Below are 21640 nucleotides of genomic sequence, written 5' to 3'. Positions count from 1 at the left end.
CTCTCTCTGCCCCTCTCCTGCTCATGCTCTGTCTCTCAAAAATAAATAAAGATTTTTTAAAAATAATAAATAAATACAGTATAAAAATAAGCAAATAATACACATTACTAGTTTTCTAACCATTCATTCATAAAGATTAGTTTCCACCAAAGGGATGCAGCTGCAATAAAATGTTCCAAAGAACAAAATTTGGAAAAATCACTCTTTTTTGCCAGCTTTTGGAAAGTATGTGATGATATTTGTTAATTTGAATTATAAACCAGTTACGTCCACATTTCAAAAACCACTATATATGATTTGGCATGACTTTATGCAGAATTAGTATTTTGAAAATAGAAAGATAGTGTCTGATCTGACCTGTGCAGCAGAATGAAGGTCTAGAGCAAGGCAACTACGTGAGAACTGAGAAAACATAGAACTTGACGTACTCACTACAGAGTCATCAAATGACCATTGGAAGCACATCTGACATTGTTTATTGACCAACAACTTTGGTAGAACATAAATATTTAATAAGGAACCTTCAAGACTGCATTCAACTTCTTCTCTAGAAACAAAACCTTGGATTCCGAGGTTGGTATGAAGACAGCTACACCTAAGCACATTGTCAAAGATGAAACTTTGGGCTAGACAGTTTCTTCAGTTCTCTTCCTCACTGTCTTCCAACTCTCATTAAAACTCCTAACTGATCAGTTACCTCACATTGCTCTTCAGTAGTTGCTCTGATGATGCTTGACTTCCTTAATGAGAAAATAGAGTCCATTAGGACAGACACTACATCTTCTGTTTGTTTTTCCTATTCCCTCCTCCAATGCTGGCACTTAGAACTATCTCTCAACATTGGATAAACGCATCTAGAAAACATAAGAAACCTAGGCAGCAGTTAGAGTTGGTTAAAATGCCAAAGAAAGGGTGCCTGGGTGGCTTGGTCAGTTGAGCGTCCAACTCTTGATCTCAGCTCAAGTCTTGATCTCAGGGTCGTGAGTTCAAGCCCTGCATTGGGCTCCACAGTGGGCATGGAGCCAACTTAAAAAAATGCCTAAGTAAGAATGGGGTTATTCCTGACTCATTAACTAATGCAGTGTTTGCATGCCTTGCACAGTGATAGACTCCTAGAAGAAAGGTAAAAGTGTATTCCTTCAAGGAGTTTGTAGCCTAACAGGTAGTAAAGTATTTCAACAAATAATTTCAATACAATGTAATCAATGCCATACCTGAGATATATGTTGGGTTCTATGGAAACAGAGAACACAGTGACTCTCACTGAGGCTAGGGGTGGGGAGGAGGTTGAAATAGAGGTGCTGACAGTGATGAAGTTAAGACGGTGTTTGAGATGGGTCATCAAGGGTGTATAGTTGCTTACTGTGTGGAGAAATGAATAAAAAGCATTCCTGGAATAGAAACAGCATAATCAAAGGTATGGAGGCATCAGCAAGCATGGTGTTTCTGGACATGAGTCTAGCAAGGCTGAAGGGCAGATCCATGTAGGGCCCTAAAAGACACGTTCAAGACTGGCCTGCATTCTTTGGGACTGGTGCTTAGAACATGTGCTGGAGATGGGGGCATGCAGGTACACACTTCAGAAGCCTAAATCTGTTGCGTGGAAGATGGTGAAGAGAGGAAATGTTTCCCTGAAGGCAGGGAGAACAGTTAGCAGTCCATCACCAAATCCAGCTGAGAATGCGGGGCCTGAAGCAAGGCATTAGCACCGCTGATAGGGAGCAGGGAGCAACACAAGTGATGCTTAGAAGACAGAACCAACAAGATGAAGCTCTCAGGGCTAAAAGAGTGGCCCAGAACCTGTTTTCTGACCTACAACCAGAGAAGTAAGAAGAATGGTGATGGGACTCATGGGGGTTCAGAGCATGGGAAGAAGCTGGAAGTCAAAGCAAAAGGGCAACCAGTTCCATGTCACACAACTTTGAGAGAAATAAACCTAAAATATTTACTCCTTTTGAAATTGTAGTACATGTTCCTGTAGAGTCAAAATGTTAATATAACCGCAAATTACGAGTTTTGGGGGATGGAGAAAGGGAGCACTAAAAACAAAAAATAGCAATAGATGGAAAACAATCTCCAGGAAACCACCAAAGAAGGAGACGGTTGCGTCACAAAGAATGTTCAAGGTGACATGGCAAACCCGGGGCATCTGCTGAAGAACGGGGCCTCTGCAAAAGCAAATTCGACATACATGAACAAGTCTATGACCTACTTGCTATCCTGGTCCATTGACAATCCAGACCCCTGTTCAACTAGTTTGGTTAAGTTCACTATTTCCTCTTTCAGGGCAAGGATCGTCTCCTTCGCCTTCTGCTCTTTGTCATAGGCTGAGTCCACCATCTTCCAGGCCTTTTCGATTTCCTATATGGGCCATGGGACATTAGTGAGTAAAACCAAACTAGGATCCAGATGCAAGATAAACTGAGTAAATAGAATAATAAAACAACTCTAATATAGTTGTCATTTATGGGGAAAGAAGACTATATATTATACATTATGCATTCCATTTATATTGACTTACTAAATTGTTCAACATGAGCTAGTCGATACTGAACCACAGTGTTAGAAGGGGTCCTGGCAAATGGTATTTTTCCTTGTGTGGGTGAGTGGGGTTACAAGGCTCACATCTTGCAAGGGCCACTATAACTGCGGGATATTTCTAATAAAAATGTTAAGATAAGTTAACAGAATTAAAAAATGAAAGTCTGTGTGCTTTCCAAGTCCAGGTATTTATGGATAAATAAATAAATAAATAAATAAGGAGTAGCCTTGGATCCAAGCCCTAAATTTGAAGCTCTTGATAGATTCCAAATTTTTAAAAAATCTATTTTGTTCTCAGGTCTCAAGTAAGTGGTTCTGGATGGCCATGTCAGCTTTAGAACAATTCATAGCAAGGTGTTCTTCGCTGTCACTTAAATTGTACATAACAGCCTTGCTAGTTTCCATTCTAGAAATCCACTCCCAGGCCTTCTCTTCAGATGCTCACAGGAGAAAAACAAGGCACCCAGCTGGGAATGGGAACAAGGCTTCACGCAGTTTCGCTTCCTTACTATTATTAAATACAATGTGGAATGTTAACATAAATACTTAAAAGTGAATTACAGCCATTCAAATAAATGAACAAAGCATAGTTGCATCAGCTTTCAGTTTTACCCAGCCACTCCATTGTCTTGCAAAGTTTTGTCAAGTGGAACGTGAGTCCTTCACATGGATAAGAACCTAGAAGCTTAAGGTGAGAACATTTTGCTTTTATGTTGACAAGGAATAAAATGAATGGAAGAGAATATTTACATAAATTCATGCTCACTATTACATGACACAGAGAGAGATGAGTCTTGGGTAACTTCACATAATTTAGTGATTCGAAACAATTATAGGGTATGTTTTTCTGTAAGCAACCATATGTACTATTTTCAGCAAAACAAATGAAGGATATTTAAAAGAAAACACAATTATATGAAGGTTTGTCCAAATCAACTTCACCAATTATATTTTAACCAGCTCATGACTTCCATTTCTAGTTTTTTAATTTGCAATAAAAAATGGGTTTATTTCCTCATTGTACAATGATTTAAAGCCTTCTTTTATTGTTTTTTTTTTTCAGCAAAAAGAAGAAAATGACAATAGAAAGAAAATGGCACTAAAAAAAAGTCATTTCTAAGAAAACAGATGTCATAATTTGCACTGGTCTTGGAAATTCATTTAAATTGCCCGATGTTTCATTGTATGATATCAAGGGAATTATCTAAAAAGTTTATGAGTTATTTCTCACCACTTGGGTTTTAATTATAAATTAAAAGCTCTTAACCTCTTATCACCCTGAGATTAACAAGGAACATTTATATTTTACCCACAAAATAATGCAACACACTTGAGAATGAAAAACTCCAGGGTAGAGGAGCTATACTTCCTCAGTAGCCTCCAGACTGAATTCCTGGTCTCCCATTATGAGGAACTGGGAGGATCAAGGAGGAAACAAGGTCATGAAAAATACTACCTAGGAATTCTCAAGGCACTTTCTTCTAAAACAGTAGGAAAAGCAGAAATATGAAAATATCCTTCAAAAATATCCTTAACAAGCTATCATCATAAGATATTTAATTACTCACCTATAAAACAAGATATATCGAGGTCCCTAATATTACACTTCCTTCCCTCTAATACTTTTTGCTAACCCAGTATTTCTTAGAAAGCAAGCCAGTAAGGTTCTACATTATTTTCTGCCCAGTGAAATTCACCAGGCTAATTATTTCCTTTGAAAATAACACTATTCCCTAGGCTTAATGAATATATAAATCACATAAATTTTTACTTAATAACTAACTTACTACCAGCCTAGAGCTGCCAATATAAGGAAAGAATGATGTCTTAAATATAGGATGCATTTATGGCAGCTCTCCATCCGTTCTGTTTCTAAGAGATCACTGACCTTCTTCAGGGATGCAATGGTGGTCTGATCATCCTGGGAGAGCTTCAGGGCAGTGGCGACCTTTGCAGAATTAACCACTATCTCTGCATTTAGCTCTCTGCATTTGGCCATTAAACGCTTTTCATTGTCATAAGACTTTTTCATGACAGCATGAAGTTTCTCATATTCAATTCTAAATTTCTCCAGACTTTTATCTCCCGACAGTTCATTGAGAACCTCCTGAAAATCCCTTTCGATTTCTTCAAATGCAGTTTCTTCCAGCACTGGTTTTTCACTCTTTTCCTGTACAAAAGAGCAGGGAAGGGAATGAGCATTACAAGACGTATACACTACTATTCAGGGGTTGCTATTATTATCTATGAATACAAGACCTTCATAGAACCAAAATAAAAGCCACTGAAAAAGCAGAAAAATTAAGACTATATCATGGAAGGCATCTTGTTCATCCCCTGATGCATGTATATGTGTACACATATGCATTAGGATAATAATATTTCCTACCATATGGTATCAAAGATCAGATTAAAGTGGATCATTCATGGGGTGCACTTGGTCAGTTAAGTGCACGACTTTTGATTTCAGCTTACGTCATTATCTCATGGTGTGAGATTGAGCCCTGCATTGGGCTCTGTGATGACAGCATGGAGCCTGCTTGGGATTCTCTCCCTCCCTCTCTCTCTCCGCCCCTCCCCCTTCAAAATAAATAAATAAACTTCAAAAAAAAATAGGATCATACATGTTAAACACTTGGCCAAGTGCCTGGCAAACAGGAGGCACTCAATAATTTGATATCTGTTATGATTATTCCAAGCCCTGATTTGTTTTCACTTCATCCTGCAGAGGAAAGCCATAGGATGTTATGGTCAGATATATGGAGATCTTGGGAGTTCACATGAACCCCATCTGAAATATGGATTCTTCTCCTAAAAGACATTCCATCATTTTTATCTCTTAAAATGATAAGGCAAGTTCATCTTCACAGGTGTATTGAGATGCCCTTTGTGCAATGCTCACAGGCCTCCTCTAGATTTGCTTTCCAAGATCAGTTGGACAACAAATGATTTTTTTTAAAAAAGCTTGGGCATACAGATGTAATTCAAACACAGATGTAATTCAAACACAAGCTATGACTTAGCTTAGATAAAAACCAGGGAGTAAGTTAAATAAGAATTCTTTTTTTTCCCAGTTTATTTTGAGAGAGAGAAAGAGGGAGAGGGTGCAGGGGAGAGGGGCAGAAGGAGAGAAAGAGAGAATCCCAAACAGGCTCCGTGCTGATAGCACAATCTCACCAACCACAAGATCATGACCTGAACCGAAATCAAGAGTTGGACGTTCAACTGACTGAGCCAACCAGGCACCCCAAGAATTCTTATTTCCCTAGTGTAAGGGTTGAATTTGTCCTCCAGAAAGGTATGTCAAAGTTCTAGCTCCCCAGTACCGGTAAATGTGACCTTGTTTGGGTGTAGAGTCATTGCATATATAATCAGTTAACTTGAGGGCATCCTGGAGTAGAGTGTGCCCTTATCCAATAAGACTGGTGTCCTTATAAAAAGAGGGAAAATTGTAACTCTGTGTAGTGATGGATGTTAACTAAACTTATTGTGGTCATCATTTTGATATATATATATATATATATACACACACATATATATATAATCATTTTGCTATATATATATCCAATCATTATCTTGTACAACTAAAACTAATACAATGTCATGTGTCAATTCTATCTCAATACAAAAAAGTAGAGGGTGGGATTTGGACAGAGACACTTCCTTCCTTCAGGAAGGAAGAAACACTATCAGAGGTGCTCGGGTGGCTCAGTCGGCTAAGCATCTGACTTCGGCTTACATCATGATCCCACAGTTTGTGAGTTCAAGCCCTGCATTGGGTTCCCTGCTGTTAGCATGGAGCCCACTTTGGGTCCTCTGTTCCCCCCACTCTCTCAAAAATAAACATTAAAAAAGAAAGGAAGAAAGAAATATCATGTGAAGACAGACACAGGGTATAAGCCAAAGAAAGCTAAGGATCACTGGCTGCCATCAGAAGCCAGGAAGAGGTAAGGAAGGATTTTACTTAGAGTTTCAGAGGAAGCATGGTCCTGCCAACATCCTGATTGCAGACTTCAGCCTCCAGAACTGTGAGACAAGAAGTGTCTACTGTTTTAACCACCCTGTTTGCAGTACCCTGTTAAGCCTGCCTTAGCAAACTGATACACCTTCTTCTTGTTAGACATAGCACAATAATAAAAAAGAATGGGGATCGTTAATACTTTTCTTCATTTATTCAGCAAATATTTATCAAACATCTGCTATTTGTAAGTTGGAATTAGGGAGGTATCAAGGTAAGAAATAAACAGCCCTCCCACAGGGAATTTATACATTAATAGTTTATGGGGTATGTTTTCAGATAGTGGAAGTACAGAACTTGATTCTTGCCATAAAATGGATTCAAAATTCTACAAGGACCTATAGGAAGATGGAATTACTCCCAGCAACAAGAATGAAAGCAAATTTCCTAAAAAAGGTGGTATTTGAGTATTCCAAGATGGGAGAGTGAAATTTTCACAGGTGAATATGGAGAGAAAAGGTACGCCTGGCCCATGGCAAAGCTTGAACAAAGGCTCAGGTGCAGCAAGTATCCAGGATTTGAGATTAGTTAAGAAGCTCAAGTTGGGGGCGTCGTATATAAGCGATGCATCATGGTAATCTATGCCTGAAGCCAAGAGCACACTGTGTACACTGTATTTTAGCTAACTTGACAATAAATTATATTTTAAAAAAAAGCTCAAGTTGGCTAAAGTGTAAGAAGCATGACAGGGAGAAGGAAAGAGAAGACTAGACGGGAGGTTAAAGACAAACTGGAGGCTGTGAATGGCATTCTAAGGAATATGGAGTGAATTAATCTGTAGGTCACAGACACCCACTCAAAACTTCTGATCTGATAAAGTTTGAGAGGACTTAATTATGTATGCAACATTACACTTTGATATGCTACATGAAAAAGAGCTTCAACATCGACACTCTATTGCTAATCAAAGAAATCAACTGAGATGATCTCCAATCCCAAAAATAAAGTAAAATTTAAATTCACCCTGCAGATTTGATGGAAGCAGTCTAGTTCACCTTCTGCCTTAACAAGCCTGTCTTGCCCAATACGGAGAAAGTCTACATATTTTTGGTTTTCAAAAACACTTGTACTATTGATTTCTAAATATGACATGCAAGCAAAAAAGAATTCACATCTTAAAATGGATGTGGAGTACCAAGCCTACCTATAACGTTTTGTATAACATTTAGTACCAATGTTAAACTCAACAGAGGTTTTTTTTTTTCCCAACGAGAAGCAGATTACTGTAAACATCACAACATAGTAATTCCACAAAGAAGAGAAAAATCATATTAAGGAAATATGGTGCTGCCGCCGCCCTGTGTTTTCCCCTTATCGATGCTAAACATGAGCACACACAAAAATTTATCACACCAATGTTCTCAGTTCCATCCATATAAATGGTATTAATGCCAACACTTGATCACTAGCCTGGTGATTTGTTTGCAGACCAGGTTTTCCCTGTACACCTGGCACTTAGCATAGGAATGGAAAAATATCAAAGAAAGAAAAGTTTTTTTAAAACATTCATGAACAGATTTGTTCATATTGTCATTTTAATTATACTACTATTGGGGCACCTGGGTGGCTCAGTCAATTAAGTGTCAGACTCTTTCACTCAGGGCATGATCTCACCGTTCATGGGATGCAGCCCCGTGTTGGGCTTTGCAGAGCCTGCTTGGCATTCTCTCTTTCCCTCTCTCTCTCTTCCCACACCTGCTCGCTTGCTTTCTCTCTCCAAATAAATAAATATCCAAATATATATCTATCTATGTTATATCTGTATATATAGATATATCTTATATCTTACATAAGATAGATATATCTTATATCTTATATATTATATCTATATATATAGATGTATATAGATAGATAGATATTTGGATATTTGGATATTNTAAATATAATTTATATATTTACATATTATATATTACATTTGTATATATATATATGCTACGACTACTACTGAAAGCACAGCAAAAATCATCTCCGAGCTGTGACCCATAACCAGTTGGTGTCTACATTGTTAGAGCATATAATGATATCTACTTTGAAAGCACCATTTCAACATGAACTGGGTCAGAAAGGAACTATGTTTCTCCATTCAACACCTATCTATTGAGCGCTTCCTATCTGCCGGGCACTAGGTGCTGAGAGCGTCATTCGGTGGGGAGAATGACAAGGAAAAAGGACAAGAGAGCTGCAGTGATAAAAGAGGCCAGAGTGGAAATGGAGACTTGTGGAAGCAGAGGTGAGGGAAACCCGGCTGAGATCAAGTGAGAAGGAAACAAAAGAAGGGAGGAAATGAGAGGCGATAAGGCAGGGGAAGGGAGACTGGGAAATAAATTGTTTATGGTATTGGTATCTAGGCTTATGTACAGAAAATGAAGAATGAAATGAACTAAGATGACTAGTGAGGGAGAAAAGGAAGGCACGCTGAAAAGTAAATAAAGGAGAAACTAAAGAAGAGCTGGAAGGAATGGGAGGAAGGGATGGGAAGGAAAGCGACATGAATGAGTGTGGGTAGTGGGGTGAGTAAGGTGACCACCACGGTATGGATGTGAGAAGGACCTGAGAGTGAGGAAGAGGAGGGTGGGAAAGGGATTGTGTGATAAGGGAAGGAGGGAGCTTTTCCCACAGGAAGGGAGACTAGATATGGAGGAGATGGAATGGTGAGGGATGTGAGGATATACGGGAAGGAACTGGAATAGGGTTGGGGGCCGGATGGTGATGAGAGAAGTGGAGACCAGTCTGGTTCCCTGGACATACAACCTGTGAGAGTGCACAGGGCCCCTTGCTCAGATAAGCCCCATCCTTGGTTTAATGCTCTGCTGTCTCATTTTGAAATTCTTAGTAATTTGTTAACAAAGGGCTCTGCATCTTCATTGAGCCCCACAAACTATATGGCTGACTCTGGCTGGGACTGAACCTGTGACGGGTGAGATGAAGGAGGACTCTGCTGGAGAGATAGAGGAATGGGCTATAGCCATGGTGAATGGGGACTGTGGCTGACAAGTGATAACAGGGACATGAGTTGTCCAAATTACAAATGAGGGTGCTAATGGATGAAGGATCAATAAAGAGCTGCGGAAATGACCTGTCATCAGTGAGGCTGAAGACGGGATGTACTACAAAGTGGGCTACAAGATTTTAACACAGTGGTCAATGACAACACAGGGCATTGGTCAGGGGTGAAGAGTTTAATGAAGATGCGTCACAGCAAGTGATCAGATGATAGGGAATCATGGTGTGACAGGTGGACAAGGGTCAGTGAATAGGGATGAAAATGGGTATCTATGAAGCCTTCCTCCAGGTCCCACCAGACAGTGAGTCATCAATATTCCTACGTACCTCTCCTGGGGTATCAGCTTATGGCTCAAAATCTAGGGGTGGGTGCTCAAAATCTGGGAAATCATGAATTTCATACTATGTTGAACACAGCGCCAATTTTAAGAGTGGGGCTGGGGTGTTGACACCCAGGTGAAGGAGGTAAAGACAGAGGGGTGGGGTGAGGCTGCGGGTTCGCGGATAGGATGTTGATGGGGCAATGTCGGAATCAGCGGATGTGACAAGAGAGAAGTCGACAGAAGAGGGACGATGGGGAGGGGTCAAGCGAGAGACGACAGGGAGAGGGGCACTGACTCCTGACCTCGCCCATCCTGACGCTCTCTGGGGGTGGCCTCAGAGGTTGCTGTCGTGATCGCGAAAACTGGGCCGGAGTCTGAAGGGCCTTGCACTACTCCTGGCGCCACGTTATTGGTATCCGCCGCACGGGGCCGAAACCCGGCGCTCGGCGCGTCCTCGCGTTGCCAAGCAACCGCCACGCCCTCTGAGGAAACCAGAGGACTTCCGAAAGGGGAGGAGCCTCTGGGAAGGGCACTCGGGAGGCTTCCTTAAAGGCATATGCAAATTAGCCTGTGAGGGGCCGGGCCTATGAGAAGCTGGGCGGAGTCCCAAAGTGCACTAGGAAGTTGGAAAACTCCCTGGAGCGAGGATAAGAGACTCCGTGACAAAGAGACTTGGTCGCGGGGACAAGAAATAATCTTCATTCGAGTCAACTCAACCCTAATGAAGCAGCTACTACTGTGTGCCAGAGACGGAGGGGAAAGTAATATGGAAAAAAGAGACCCCGCTTTCAAAGGATTTAGTCACCAGCGGTAAGAAACATAGGGTGCAGAGCTCGAAATACCCTGGGAAAACGTATGTGGAGCCACATCGTGGAGAGTTGCCTTTTTCATCTAGGGCTCCTCTCTCAAGATCATTTCTTCTCCCTCTCCACCTCCTCCTCCACCCTCTTTAACCTTCATGTACAGAGGATAAACAACTTGGTTCATGAAACGTGTAAAACCCCTCTTGGGATTTTTTTCCCCTTTAACCCCATCCTTACTCCCACCCCTCCTCAGCCTCATAAACATTCATGCTACTGTGCTTGAATATGTATTTTTGAAAAGTGTATACATTTTTATTAGTGTACTTTTTAAAAATGTTTAATAATGATTTTGGACTTTAGGATCATCTTATTTTCTTCTTTCTTCCTCGGTATTCTTTTTAATGGATCTATTCTTTTGTAGTTCATATTGTAATCCTAGTTCATCGCTTCTGATTGCTGCATAGTATTCCATATTGGACAGCCACACATGTGACTTTCATTCCCCAAATGGAGGCTACCTTCACCTCTCCAATACCACAAACAATGCAGCTATAATCATCCTTGTCCATGGTCTCTTGTGGACCTATGTGCAATTCCTTGGCAACATATGCCTAAGAATGAGATTGGTAAAGTTATAATGTATGCACAGGGCCATCACATATGGTTATGCAGCTTGTCCTGTACAAAGATATCCAGCCATGGGCCAGTGGGAGCTGGAAAACAGCTTTCCTATGTCATGTGCCCTGCTGAAGGAAGATGTGCCTTTTTCTTCCCCCAAAAGCTCTGTTCCCTAGTCAAGTCATGAACCTGGGAGGCTATAACTATCCAGAGGGTATGCCTCTTTCAAATTCATTTGCCCAGTGGTGGACACTATTTTCCAATGGCACAGAGGTGGTCAGTAGCCTGGTAGAAGCCCTGGGTACTTAACTTCAAGTACTGCTAAATGGCACACAAGAATTGTTGCTCTGCACTATGCTCCAGTGCAGTGTAAGGGTTTCTGTCCCCTACTCCCATCGTTACCAGCACATTGTAGTTTGTTTATTCATAAACACTCACATAGTGTTTACCAAGTGTCAAATACTATTCTAAGTGCCTTACAAATACTGACTCATCTAATTAGCCAATTTTCTAAATTCCGTCAATTATCATGGAAATAGTGTCAACATATTTTTGTTTTACTCTGGGTCTCTCTCTTAGTGAAACTGAACATGTCTTCATACATCTATAAGCCGCTTGGGATCCCCTTCTGTGAATTGTCTATAAGCCTTTGCCTATATTTCAGTTGCTCTTTTTCTTTTTCATTTGATTTGCAAGAGGTCTTTGTAAAGTCTGGACATTAATCTGCTTTCAAAGACTGAAAACTTTGCTTGTAATGTCCTTTGTAAAGCAACCATCTTTCACTTTGTAAGCCTCCATCGTGTGTGTGTGTGTGTGTGTGTGTGTTTGTTTTACTTTTTACATGCTTTTTCAGTATGATTTAAGAAGTCCTTCTTAACTCCAAGGTCATAAAGGCATTCTCTATCATTTTCTTCCATTAGTTTCATAGTTTTACTTTTTAACATTCAGCTATTGAGTCCATCCTACTTTCGCATATGGTATGAGGTAAGGATCCGATTTCTTTTTTTTCTCAAAGAGTGAGCCCATTTTCAACATCTTGGTTCCCAAATATAGATGGTTCTGTGCTGAGCTCTGTGGTTTGCTCCTATGCCAGTACCAGAAGGTTTTATTATTATCGTTTTTAGCCAGACATCATGATTGAGGGCAAGTCCCCCATTCCTACTTCTGTCAAAACTTCACTGGCTAGTCATGAACTTCCATTCGTATAATTTTCAGGATGTTTTCAAGTTCCTCATGAGAAATCTTTTTTTTAACGTTTTATTTATTTTTGAGAGACCATGTGAGTAGGGGAGAAGAGAGGGAGACACTGAATCTCCCTCTGAATCACTGAATCTGAAGCAGGCTCCAGGCTCTGAGCTGTCAGCACAGAGCCGGACGCAGGGCTCGATCCCTCGAACCGCGAGATCATGATCTGAGCCAAAGTCGGATGCTTAACCAACTGAGCCACCCAGGTACCCCCCTCATGAGAAATCTTAACTGGAACATTAATGAATTTATGATTTAACTTGGGGAAAATTCACATTTGTGCAACTGTATATCATTCATGAACAGTGACTATAAATCTGGTAGACAAAAAAGGACATATTATGGCGCAGGCATAATACGCGCGGAGCTGACAGGAGAGACAGCAGATCACACAGGAGAGACTGGATCACACTCGGGGACTAACAGGTTGTGGTACCATCGTGATCCAGAGAGACTCCATAACATTCCTGAAGATACATAACAGAGAAAGACCTAGAGGCCCCTGGCCACACATATCTTGTATTGGCATCAGTTGTAGTGCCAGATGTCTTCCCATTTCCCAAGAATCTTCTGAAGGATTATTTTACAAGCAGATGGCCTGCCAAGGTGACAGAAATTCAATCCAGAAAACAATTTTTTAAAGCATCTGCTACACTGTAGGTAAAAGGCTGGCCACAGGAACCACAGAGCTAACTATGGCAGTCACTGCCCTTTGCATTCACAATCTGGCTTTGGGGGAAAGAGAGAAAAGACAACTTGCAACTAATTCTAACACAATATGATGGTATAGTTTAGAACATGCCATGTCAACAGTGAGCACTATGGGTGCTAGATCAGTCTAGACACTGATAACCTGAGAGCGTTACTTACAATATGAGGACAAAAATGCCAGAACAAAGGAAATCAGGGAACCACAGGAGGCAGGCAGGAACATGACACGTTCAACTCACAGGAAAGAGATGCAGGTGGACATCAACTTGGATGGAGTAATGGATGAGGGGATGGGTGGTTGGACAAATTAATGTACGCTGATGGAAAAAAGTGCTTCCTTTCCAATTTTCCAGATTCCTGAAGACCCTGTTCCCCTTTGTTGTAATAAAAAGGAGCACTAGGTGGCATCATACTACCAAAAGTTCTAACCTCTTAAAGCCTCCAGGATGGGGCGCCTGGGTGGCTTAGTCGGTTAAGCGTCCAACTTTCGCTTAGGTCATGATCTCGCGGTTCGTGGGTTCGAGCCCCGCGTCGGGCTCTGTGCTGACTGCCAGCTCAGAGCCTGGAGCCTGTTTCAGTCTGTGACTCCGTCTCCCTCTGACCCTCCCCTGCTCACACTGTCTCTCTCTCTCTCCTAGAGATAAATAAAACATAAAAAAAAAAAAGATTTAAAAAAAAAAAAAGCCTCCGGGAGAAGCTCATCCACCAAGATTGGGTCATCCCCTAATTTAGACAAGTAGGAGTGCTTCTATCAATTTCATTTCACACTATATCCACTTAATTTATTTACTAAGCATCTACTACGTGCCCAGCCTTGTGCTGCGTACTGTGGAGAATATAAAAGGAGTTGAAGAGAGGATCTCCTGCTAAGGGAGCAGAAGGAGAAACAAAACACATGGCAGTCCCTTCCCCCCACAAAAATTTGTAAAACACTCGAAGGCGGGATGTGATAAGCACTGAAATGAGGATGTCGGAATGTAATATCCAGTGTTATCTGGTCCCTTTCCCCTTCTAGTGCCTTATCCCACTCTTGCCCCAATGGCTTCTTTCAATTCCTTGTATGTCAGGTTCTTTCCCACTGCTTGGAGTTCACAGAGGCTGATCTTTCTTTTTTTCTTTAAACTTTTTTACATTTTTTATTTATTTTTGAGAGACAGAGTAAGACAGAACGTGAGCGGGGGAGGGGCAGAGAGAGAAGGAGACACAGAATCTAAAACAGGTGACAGCTGTCAGCACAGAGCCCGATGTAGGGCTCAAACCCACTAATCGTGAGATAATGACCTGAGCCAAAGCCAGACTCTTAACCGACTGAGCCACTCAGGCGCCCCAGAGGCTCATCTTTCTGTCTGGAATACTTAATCGTCCCTTTTCACCTGGCTAACTTCAATCCACCCCTACTGCAGATTTCACTTCCTTGGGAGATCTTTCCTGACTGTTCTTCAACATCAGATTACCTTTACAAGTACTATATTTCGCTTCTTGGACCCACTCAGAATGATAGTCATGTGATTAACTGGACCATTAATGGAAATGGTTACTTAAGCTGTCTTCTCTAGCAATCTATCAAACAAGACAAGGATCATGTATATCTTGCTCAGCTCTGTCTCCATTGGTATTGTAGGCTGAACTGTGCCCCCCTAAAACTCCAATGTTGAAGCCCTAACTCTCACTCCCTCAGAATATCACTGTCTGGAGATGAGGCCTTTAAAAAGGTGACTGGCCTTAAAATAAGGCCATTAGGGTGGGCCTAATACAGTCTGAATTGTGTCCTTATAAGAAGAGGACATTTGGACACAGAGACACCACGGATGCATGTACACAGAGGAAAGCCATAGTGAAAAGAAGGCCATCTGCAAGCCAAGCAGGGAGGCCACAGGAGAAACCAAACCCACCAACATCTTGATCTTGGTCTCCTAGCCTCCAGAACAGTGAGCAAATAAATTTCTGTCATATAAGCCACCCTAGTCAGTGGTACTTTATGATAGCAGACCAAAAAACTAACATAAACGGCCATCACTCCTCTCACTTTACAACTATTAAGTGTCTATTGAATGAACTCTAAAATAAGGAAGAACAGTGAAACATAGCATATTAGGAAAAGGGCCATGGTAGATATGGCCCTTGGCCTTAAATGATACAGATACATTAGAGACACGTAGCAGAAAATAGAAGGAATCCCAAGTATGGGAAGTAGCATTGGGCACATACCAAGGCAAGAATGCAAAAGTCCTGTAATAGGGAGGGTGAGGTCCCTCTGAGGGGCCAGTAGATACTAACGTTGATAAGAGGGTATGGGTGAATGGTGGAAGTTTGGAAGAATAACAGAGACATGGCTGCAAACCCAAAGACCAGGGACAGCCAAGAACACACCCATTCACTCTGCCAGGTAACTTGAATATATGATCATGAACTGTAATACCTCTGCAAAGCTCTTTGTTAAAACCTGGATATAAGTGCCTCCCATGGCACCCTGCTAGGATTTCTAAGCTGTGTGTTAAGACTCATAGTAACAACAGCTTTCTATACAGAGTGCTCACTTCTTTAGTAGCACCCAGTGAGGATACATAGCAAAAACCAGAAAAGCAGAAACACTGAGATGTGGCTCTGCATGGAAAATCCCAGCCTGCAATGCAAACTGACTGTGCCCTAAAGGAAACCTGCTCCAGCAAGGGATCAGAGAGGTCCTGGGGGCAACATGGGGGGAGTCCACAAGCCCACAACTCCCTTCTCTGAGACTAGTAACTCCCACCAGGAAGTATGCTCCTTCTAGAAGCCAAAACGTTGTAGACAGCCCTATCTGACTCCCTAGGGCCACAGCTGAAGGGTCAGGTAGAGACCTGTCCCACCTGAGGTCAATCCCATTATTTTTCCTGCGGATTTATAAATGGGGTCAAAAGTTGCAAACCACTCATTGCTGGGTCCTGCGACTGAGTATGTGAAGCCCAGAAGGAGCAAAGAAAGGTAAGCTCAACAGAGGGAAGAACAAAGCAAATGAACACGGGAGAGAATCCACAGGCCCAAGAGAAGGGAGAGCTGGGGCACAGAGCCTCCTCAGTTGTTGATGCCTCTTCAGAGCCTGGTAACGGTCCCTGGGGAGGCCTGGGAACACCCACACTCTTGAGTTCTGCTAGATACCACTTCCCAAAAATTCACCTCGTGTGTTTAAGCTAGACAGAGTTAGTTTCCATTGCTTATACCTCCCCCCCGCAAAGCCCTGATCAACACAAATCCGGTTTATGCAGGCGTTCTTGTGATGTCGCTTGAATTTAGTATCCAAACAGCATTTGGGGCCCCAAACAACATGGTAAAAACTGCCCATCATCATATCTAACATTTCTCCTCATGGCTGTTGGGAAGATTAAAAGCCCACGTGTTACAGAAAATTGTTGGCATTTATCAGTCGACCCCCTGCTCACCTTAGATGACAGAACAGAGTCCCAGCTGGCTGGCACTCTCCAAAACTGTGTGCGCCATATTTTATCCCTTTAATCTGCTCCTTTTCCAGCCTGCTACAGACTGAACTTAACAGAACATTTGTTGAGCATTTGACATCGGTTCCCGAAGGATCTCCATACAAATTCCGCTCTTGATACCAAAGGAGACTACATGCTTGGGAAGATTTATCAGGAAGACTGAGAGATTGGCCATGAAGTAGAAGCAGTGGGCGATCTGCCATTGCAGGTGATAATTTTTACCAGAAGAGGATGGCAGTGTCATAACCATGCAGTCATCCAACCTGCCTTGCATTTTATTGGCTTAGCAGCAACTGTGCTTCTACCAGTCAGATTACTTTTGGGTGTGACTGGTTCATTCATTCAGCTGGTGCTCTTGCCGGAGAGAGACCAGGCCAAGACTGCAGTTTGATGTCCTTGCTAGAACCGGGGAGGACTTACACAAAGCAACCAGCTAACCAGATTAAAGACTGAGTAGCTCCACACAACCTGTTCCCACTACAAATGAATGAATAAACTGAATAAATAATGAGTGAATAAGAAAATAATTCTTTTAAAACACCAAAGCACAAATCCCTGTCTTATTTCTGCTCTTTCCTGAAAACACCATATTTTCAAACATCTCTAGACTTTCCATATCCTGATCCCGTGTAAGGAATATCCTGTCTCCTTCTTTATCCAGTTAGCCTGTTCTTTTATTTTTTTTTAATTTTAATTTTTGTTATGTTTTATTTATTTTTGAGAGAGAGATAAGAGTATGAGTGAGGGAAGGGCAGAGAGAGAGGGAGACACAGAATCTGAAGCAGGCTCTGAGCTGTGAGCACAGAGCCCAACGCAGGGCTTGAACCCATGAACCACGAGATCATGACCTGAGCCAAAGTCAGACGCTTAACCAACTGAGCCATCCAGGCACCCCTTTAATATTTATTTTTGAGAGAAAGAGAAATGGAGCACAAGCCAGGGAGAGGAAGAGAGAGAGGGAGACAGAGAATCTGAAGCAGGTTCTGCGCTGACAGTACAAAGCCCTACGTGGAGCTTGAGTCCACCAACCATGACATCATGACCTGAGCCAAAGCTGGACGCTCAACTGACTGAGCTACCCTGAGGTCCCAGTTAGCCTTTTAAAAATTCAGCTCAGTGTCACCTTCTCCAGGAAGTCTTCCCTAGTTAGGTACTCTTCCTCTGTGTTGCTAGAAAACCTGTGTGTCATTCTGTCAATACACAATATTGTATGCATGTGTTTATTTCTGTCTTTCCCACCAGACTAGAAGGACCAGTCTTTTCTTTAAATATATCTACGGTGCTGACCCATAAGAGACAGTCAAAATAGAAAGTTTGATGAAGGAAGGAAGAAAGGAAAAATAGGATTAGCTTATCCACTCGGGCACAGAGCAATTACTCTTGGGAATAACTAGCGACTAAGTGAAGTTAAAAGCTATTGGAATACAAACATTTGCAATTCTAAGGTAGTTAACCAAAATCATCTTCAGGTATCCACCAGGTCCCTGAACAGAAGTATTAAGGATTACAATAAAATACATTTATCTCCTTTCTCTCCCTATCCTTGGCCAAGGTTTGAACCAAATCTTTTTTTCTTCTCCACAGGGCCAGATGCACAGTAGGTACTCAATGAAAGTTGATGACTAGCTTCTCCTAGCAGCAGATAGGCATCTATAAAATGAAACTATTTGTTATGTTACAGGAATAAACTCTCCTTTCTACCCTGTGGGTATGTTTCTTTCTTTCCAATATCTGCTGCCAGATCTACTGAATAATTTCAGCACCGGAAACTGACTACAGAGAATCTACTGTGAACAGGTGTTCTCAGAAGCAACCATGGGAGGGAAGCAAAAAGCCCCGAACCCCTCCCCCTGCCCCCCAAGGCGATTGAAACCCAGCTGAAGTCAAGCAGGACAATTCAAACCTCCAGGACTGCGGAGACCAGTCGAAAATGACATTGTGTTTTAGAATCTAGCACCAGAGTCTGTGCACATTCTCTGTAAAGGACCAGATTAAGAAATATTTTGGGCTTCATAGTCCACATGGTCTCTGTATTCAACTGCACTTTTATAGTGCAGAAGCAGCCACAGACAATACAGAACTGAATGGGCATGGTTTTGATCCATTAAGACTTTATTTACAGAAACAGGTGGCACTCTGGAGTTGGCTTGCCAGCCATTATTGCCAAGGCCTGATTTAGCACAATGCCTGGCATATAGTACGTGCTCAAATATTTATTGAATGAATGGATGGATAAATGAATGAAAGAAGGCAGGTTTTCCTAAGGTTATACAGCCTGGTGATTTGTTTTAAAGCCCCAGTGCACCATCTTTAGACATTAACTACAGGGAGCTTAATGAATACCTACTGACCAGAAATAAGTCTGATAGAAATTATCTGACAGTTTTCCCCACGCCAAGTGCTGCATGTGGTTGGAAATTTAACATGTATAAACCACCATCAGCTTTCATGACGTGGGGCCCCTGGCTGGCTCAGTCGGTGGAGCATGCAACTCTTGGTCTCAGGGTTGTGAGTTCAAGCCCCACATTGGGTGCAGAGATTACTTAAGAATAAAAATCTTTTTTAAAAAAGAAAGAAAGAAGCATTTCTTTCCTTACTGTGGATCATGACTCATTAGTAGTTTGTGGCCTGCATTTTCATCTTCAAAAAAGGGTAAGAGATGGGTAGAGAAAGAAGAGGGAATATACCAGAGTTTGTCACATGTCATAAGCATATTGTTTTTAAGGAATTTGCCTTTCAATTATAACAATTCAATCTGGTGAATATGTTGGGTTCTGAGGTAAAATGTATTTTCAAAAAAGTTTGAAAATACATTTTAAATAGCATTGTAATCTCATTCGTGGGGAAATTCAGTACGGTTGTGATGAGGGAGCATAAGGCAAGCTGAGGGCAAAGTACAGGCTAACAGCACCTCCCCACCCCCACCCCCGCAGGTGGGACATGTGTGATATTCCTCCCATTCTCCTGGCTGCCTGAGAACAAGGAAAAGGAAAGAAAGCAGATGGTTGACTGACAGAGATCATAGTCATACAGGACAGGAGTCTCCTTTAGTTTAGTTAGAAAACTGTAAGATAACTTAGTAAACTGAAAGAAAAAGGCTATCCTATCCATAGCCTAATCTCCAGAAACATACAGACTCGTTTCCTGGAACCCTAATATCACCCTCATCAAGATGTAAAGGGGGTTAAGTGCTGGCCATGGTGACATGGGAAACTGAGGCAAATGGNGATCCTGTAAATCTACTTTAACATATAAAAATTCCTTTGGAAACTTCCTTTATCTCAACTTTCCCAAGATATATGCTAGCAATCATACTTCAAGCTTATGGCCCCCTGATGAACATCTGAAGGGTCTCATGGCTGAGATTTTAAATGACATTTTCCTAACAACAGCTAGTCCCTCAAGGTCCTGGAAACCTTGCTTCCAAAATTCCTTAGAGACTTAGGCTGTCCCTAATCCCCTCCGAACCTGAAGGTATATAATCACTCATCACTTCACAACCTCAGTGCAGCTTTCTGCCCATGGGTCCTGTCCCCGCGTGTTAATAAAATCAACGTTTTTGCACCAAAGATGTCTCCAAGAATTCTTTCTTGGCTGTCAGTTCCAACCTCCACCATCACCCCAAATCCCCATCAGTTGTTCATTTGAAGGGGATTTACTCTGGAGAGAAAGATAGACGGCAGGGTGAAGGTCGAGATTCTGAGCCAAACTGCCTGTTTCAAATCCTGCCTCTGCTACTTACCTGTGTCACCTCAGGCAAGTTGCTTCGCCTCTCTGGGCTTCAACTTCTTCATCTGTTAAATGCGAATGCTAATGATACCTTCTGTGTGTGGTTATTATGAGAATTAAATGAGTTGTCATAAGTAAAGTGCTTAAAGCAATAGTATAACCACATAGTATAAGTTTTACCTATTATGATACTGTCACTAAACAACAGTGTGACCTTGAGTATATGACTCGGTTTCTCTGGGCTTCACTTTTGGTGGTAGATAATCTCTAACCTGCTGATTCCAACACTGCTAGGAGAGAGGGGGAAAATTCCCAGCACAAGGAAATTTACTCTTTTCTCAGGGAAAGAAAGAGCCAGATGTAAATCATCCACCCTGTTCAACGGACACACCTGAGGTCTCATCCCAGCAAAGCAGCCTATTCCAGTGAAAGGCTCTGTAAACCAACTTGTTATTATCTCTTGAAACTGCATGCAAAGGCGAATTCGTGATGGCAAGAGATCGACCTACTAAAGGAAGACTTTTTTTTTTCCATCATCCCTCCATTTGTGACTAGCATTCCCTTCCTGTCTCTCCCATTGTCATGTATTTTATCCCACAGACTGATCATCACAGCTGGGGGTGAACAGGAAATCTGTCCCCCTATTTGTCTGGGTTGTTTTTTTTTTTTCAATGTTCTTGACTGTGAAGTACAGTATGAGTCTGCCCGGCAGTTAGTCTGGTGTTGGTCACAAGTCACCTTTCTCTGCAGAACTTGAAACCACAGGTAACACTTGAGATTATGAAAACAATTCCATTTACCTTTACACATACACACACACACACACACACACACACACACGCATGCACGCACACACGAAAAACAAGCCAGCATATGGGGCACCTGGGTGGCTCAGTCGGTTAAGTATCTGACTTCAGCTCAGCTCATGATCTCATGGTTCATGAGCCCCACGTCGGGCTCTATGCTGACAGCTAGCTCAGAGCCTGGAGCCTGTTTCGGATTCTGTGTCTCCCTCTCTCTCTGACCCTCCCCTGCTCACGCTGTCTCTCTCACTCTCTCAGAAATAAATAAAAACATTAAAAAAAGGAAAAGAAAAACAAGCCAGCATAAAAATGGGTAAAGTTATAACCATTTACAAATGAAGAAATAAAAACGGCTAATAATCCTGTTCAGCCT

General features: G+C 41.8%; 1 protein-coding gene and 1 long non-coding RNA gene across 2 annotated transcripts in view; one reads left to right on the top strand and one right to left on the bottom strand.

Moving 5' to 3' along the window:
* Positions 1–10326, bottom strand: part of CFAP58 (cilia and flagella associated protein 58) — a 106231-nt gene extending 95905 nt beyond the window's left edge. The window contains exons 1-3 of the mRNA XM_077748374.1: positions 10188–10326; positions 4430–4711; positions 2213–2361 (exon numbers count right to left, since the gene is read on the bottom strand). Of these exons, the coding sequence (XP_077604500.1) occupies positions 2213–2361; positions 4430–4711; positions 10188–10196 (440 nt within the window). The 5' untranslated portion in view covers positions 10197–10326. The remainder of the gene's footprint in view (positions 1–2212; positions 2362–4429; positions 4712–10187) is intronic.
* Positions 10327–10516: 190 nt separating this feature from the next.
* On the top strand, positions 10517–17246 carry LOC144218532 (uncharacterized). The gene is made up of 2 exons (XR_013331181.1): positions 10517–10695; positions 16768–17246. It is a non-coding gene; the product is annotated as an uncharacterized LOC144218532 (long non-coding RNA).
* The last annotated feature ends 4394 nt before the right edge of the window (positions 17247–21640 follow it).

Source organism: Crocuta crocuta, unplaced genomic scaffold, assembly GCF_008692635.1.
Source record: "Crocuta crocuta isolate KB4526 unplaced genomic scaffold, BGI_CrCroc_1.0 scaffold619, whole genome shotgun sequence".
Lineage (NCBI taxonomy): Eukaryota > Metazoa > Chordata > Mammalia > Carnivora > Hyaenidae > Crocuta > Crocuta crocuta.
The sequence above is the reverse complement of the archived record's forward strand: the minus strand, read 5'-3'. Positions and strand labels throughout refer to the sequence as shown.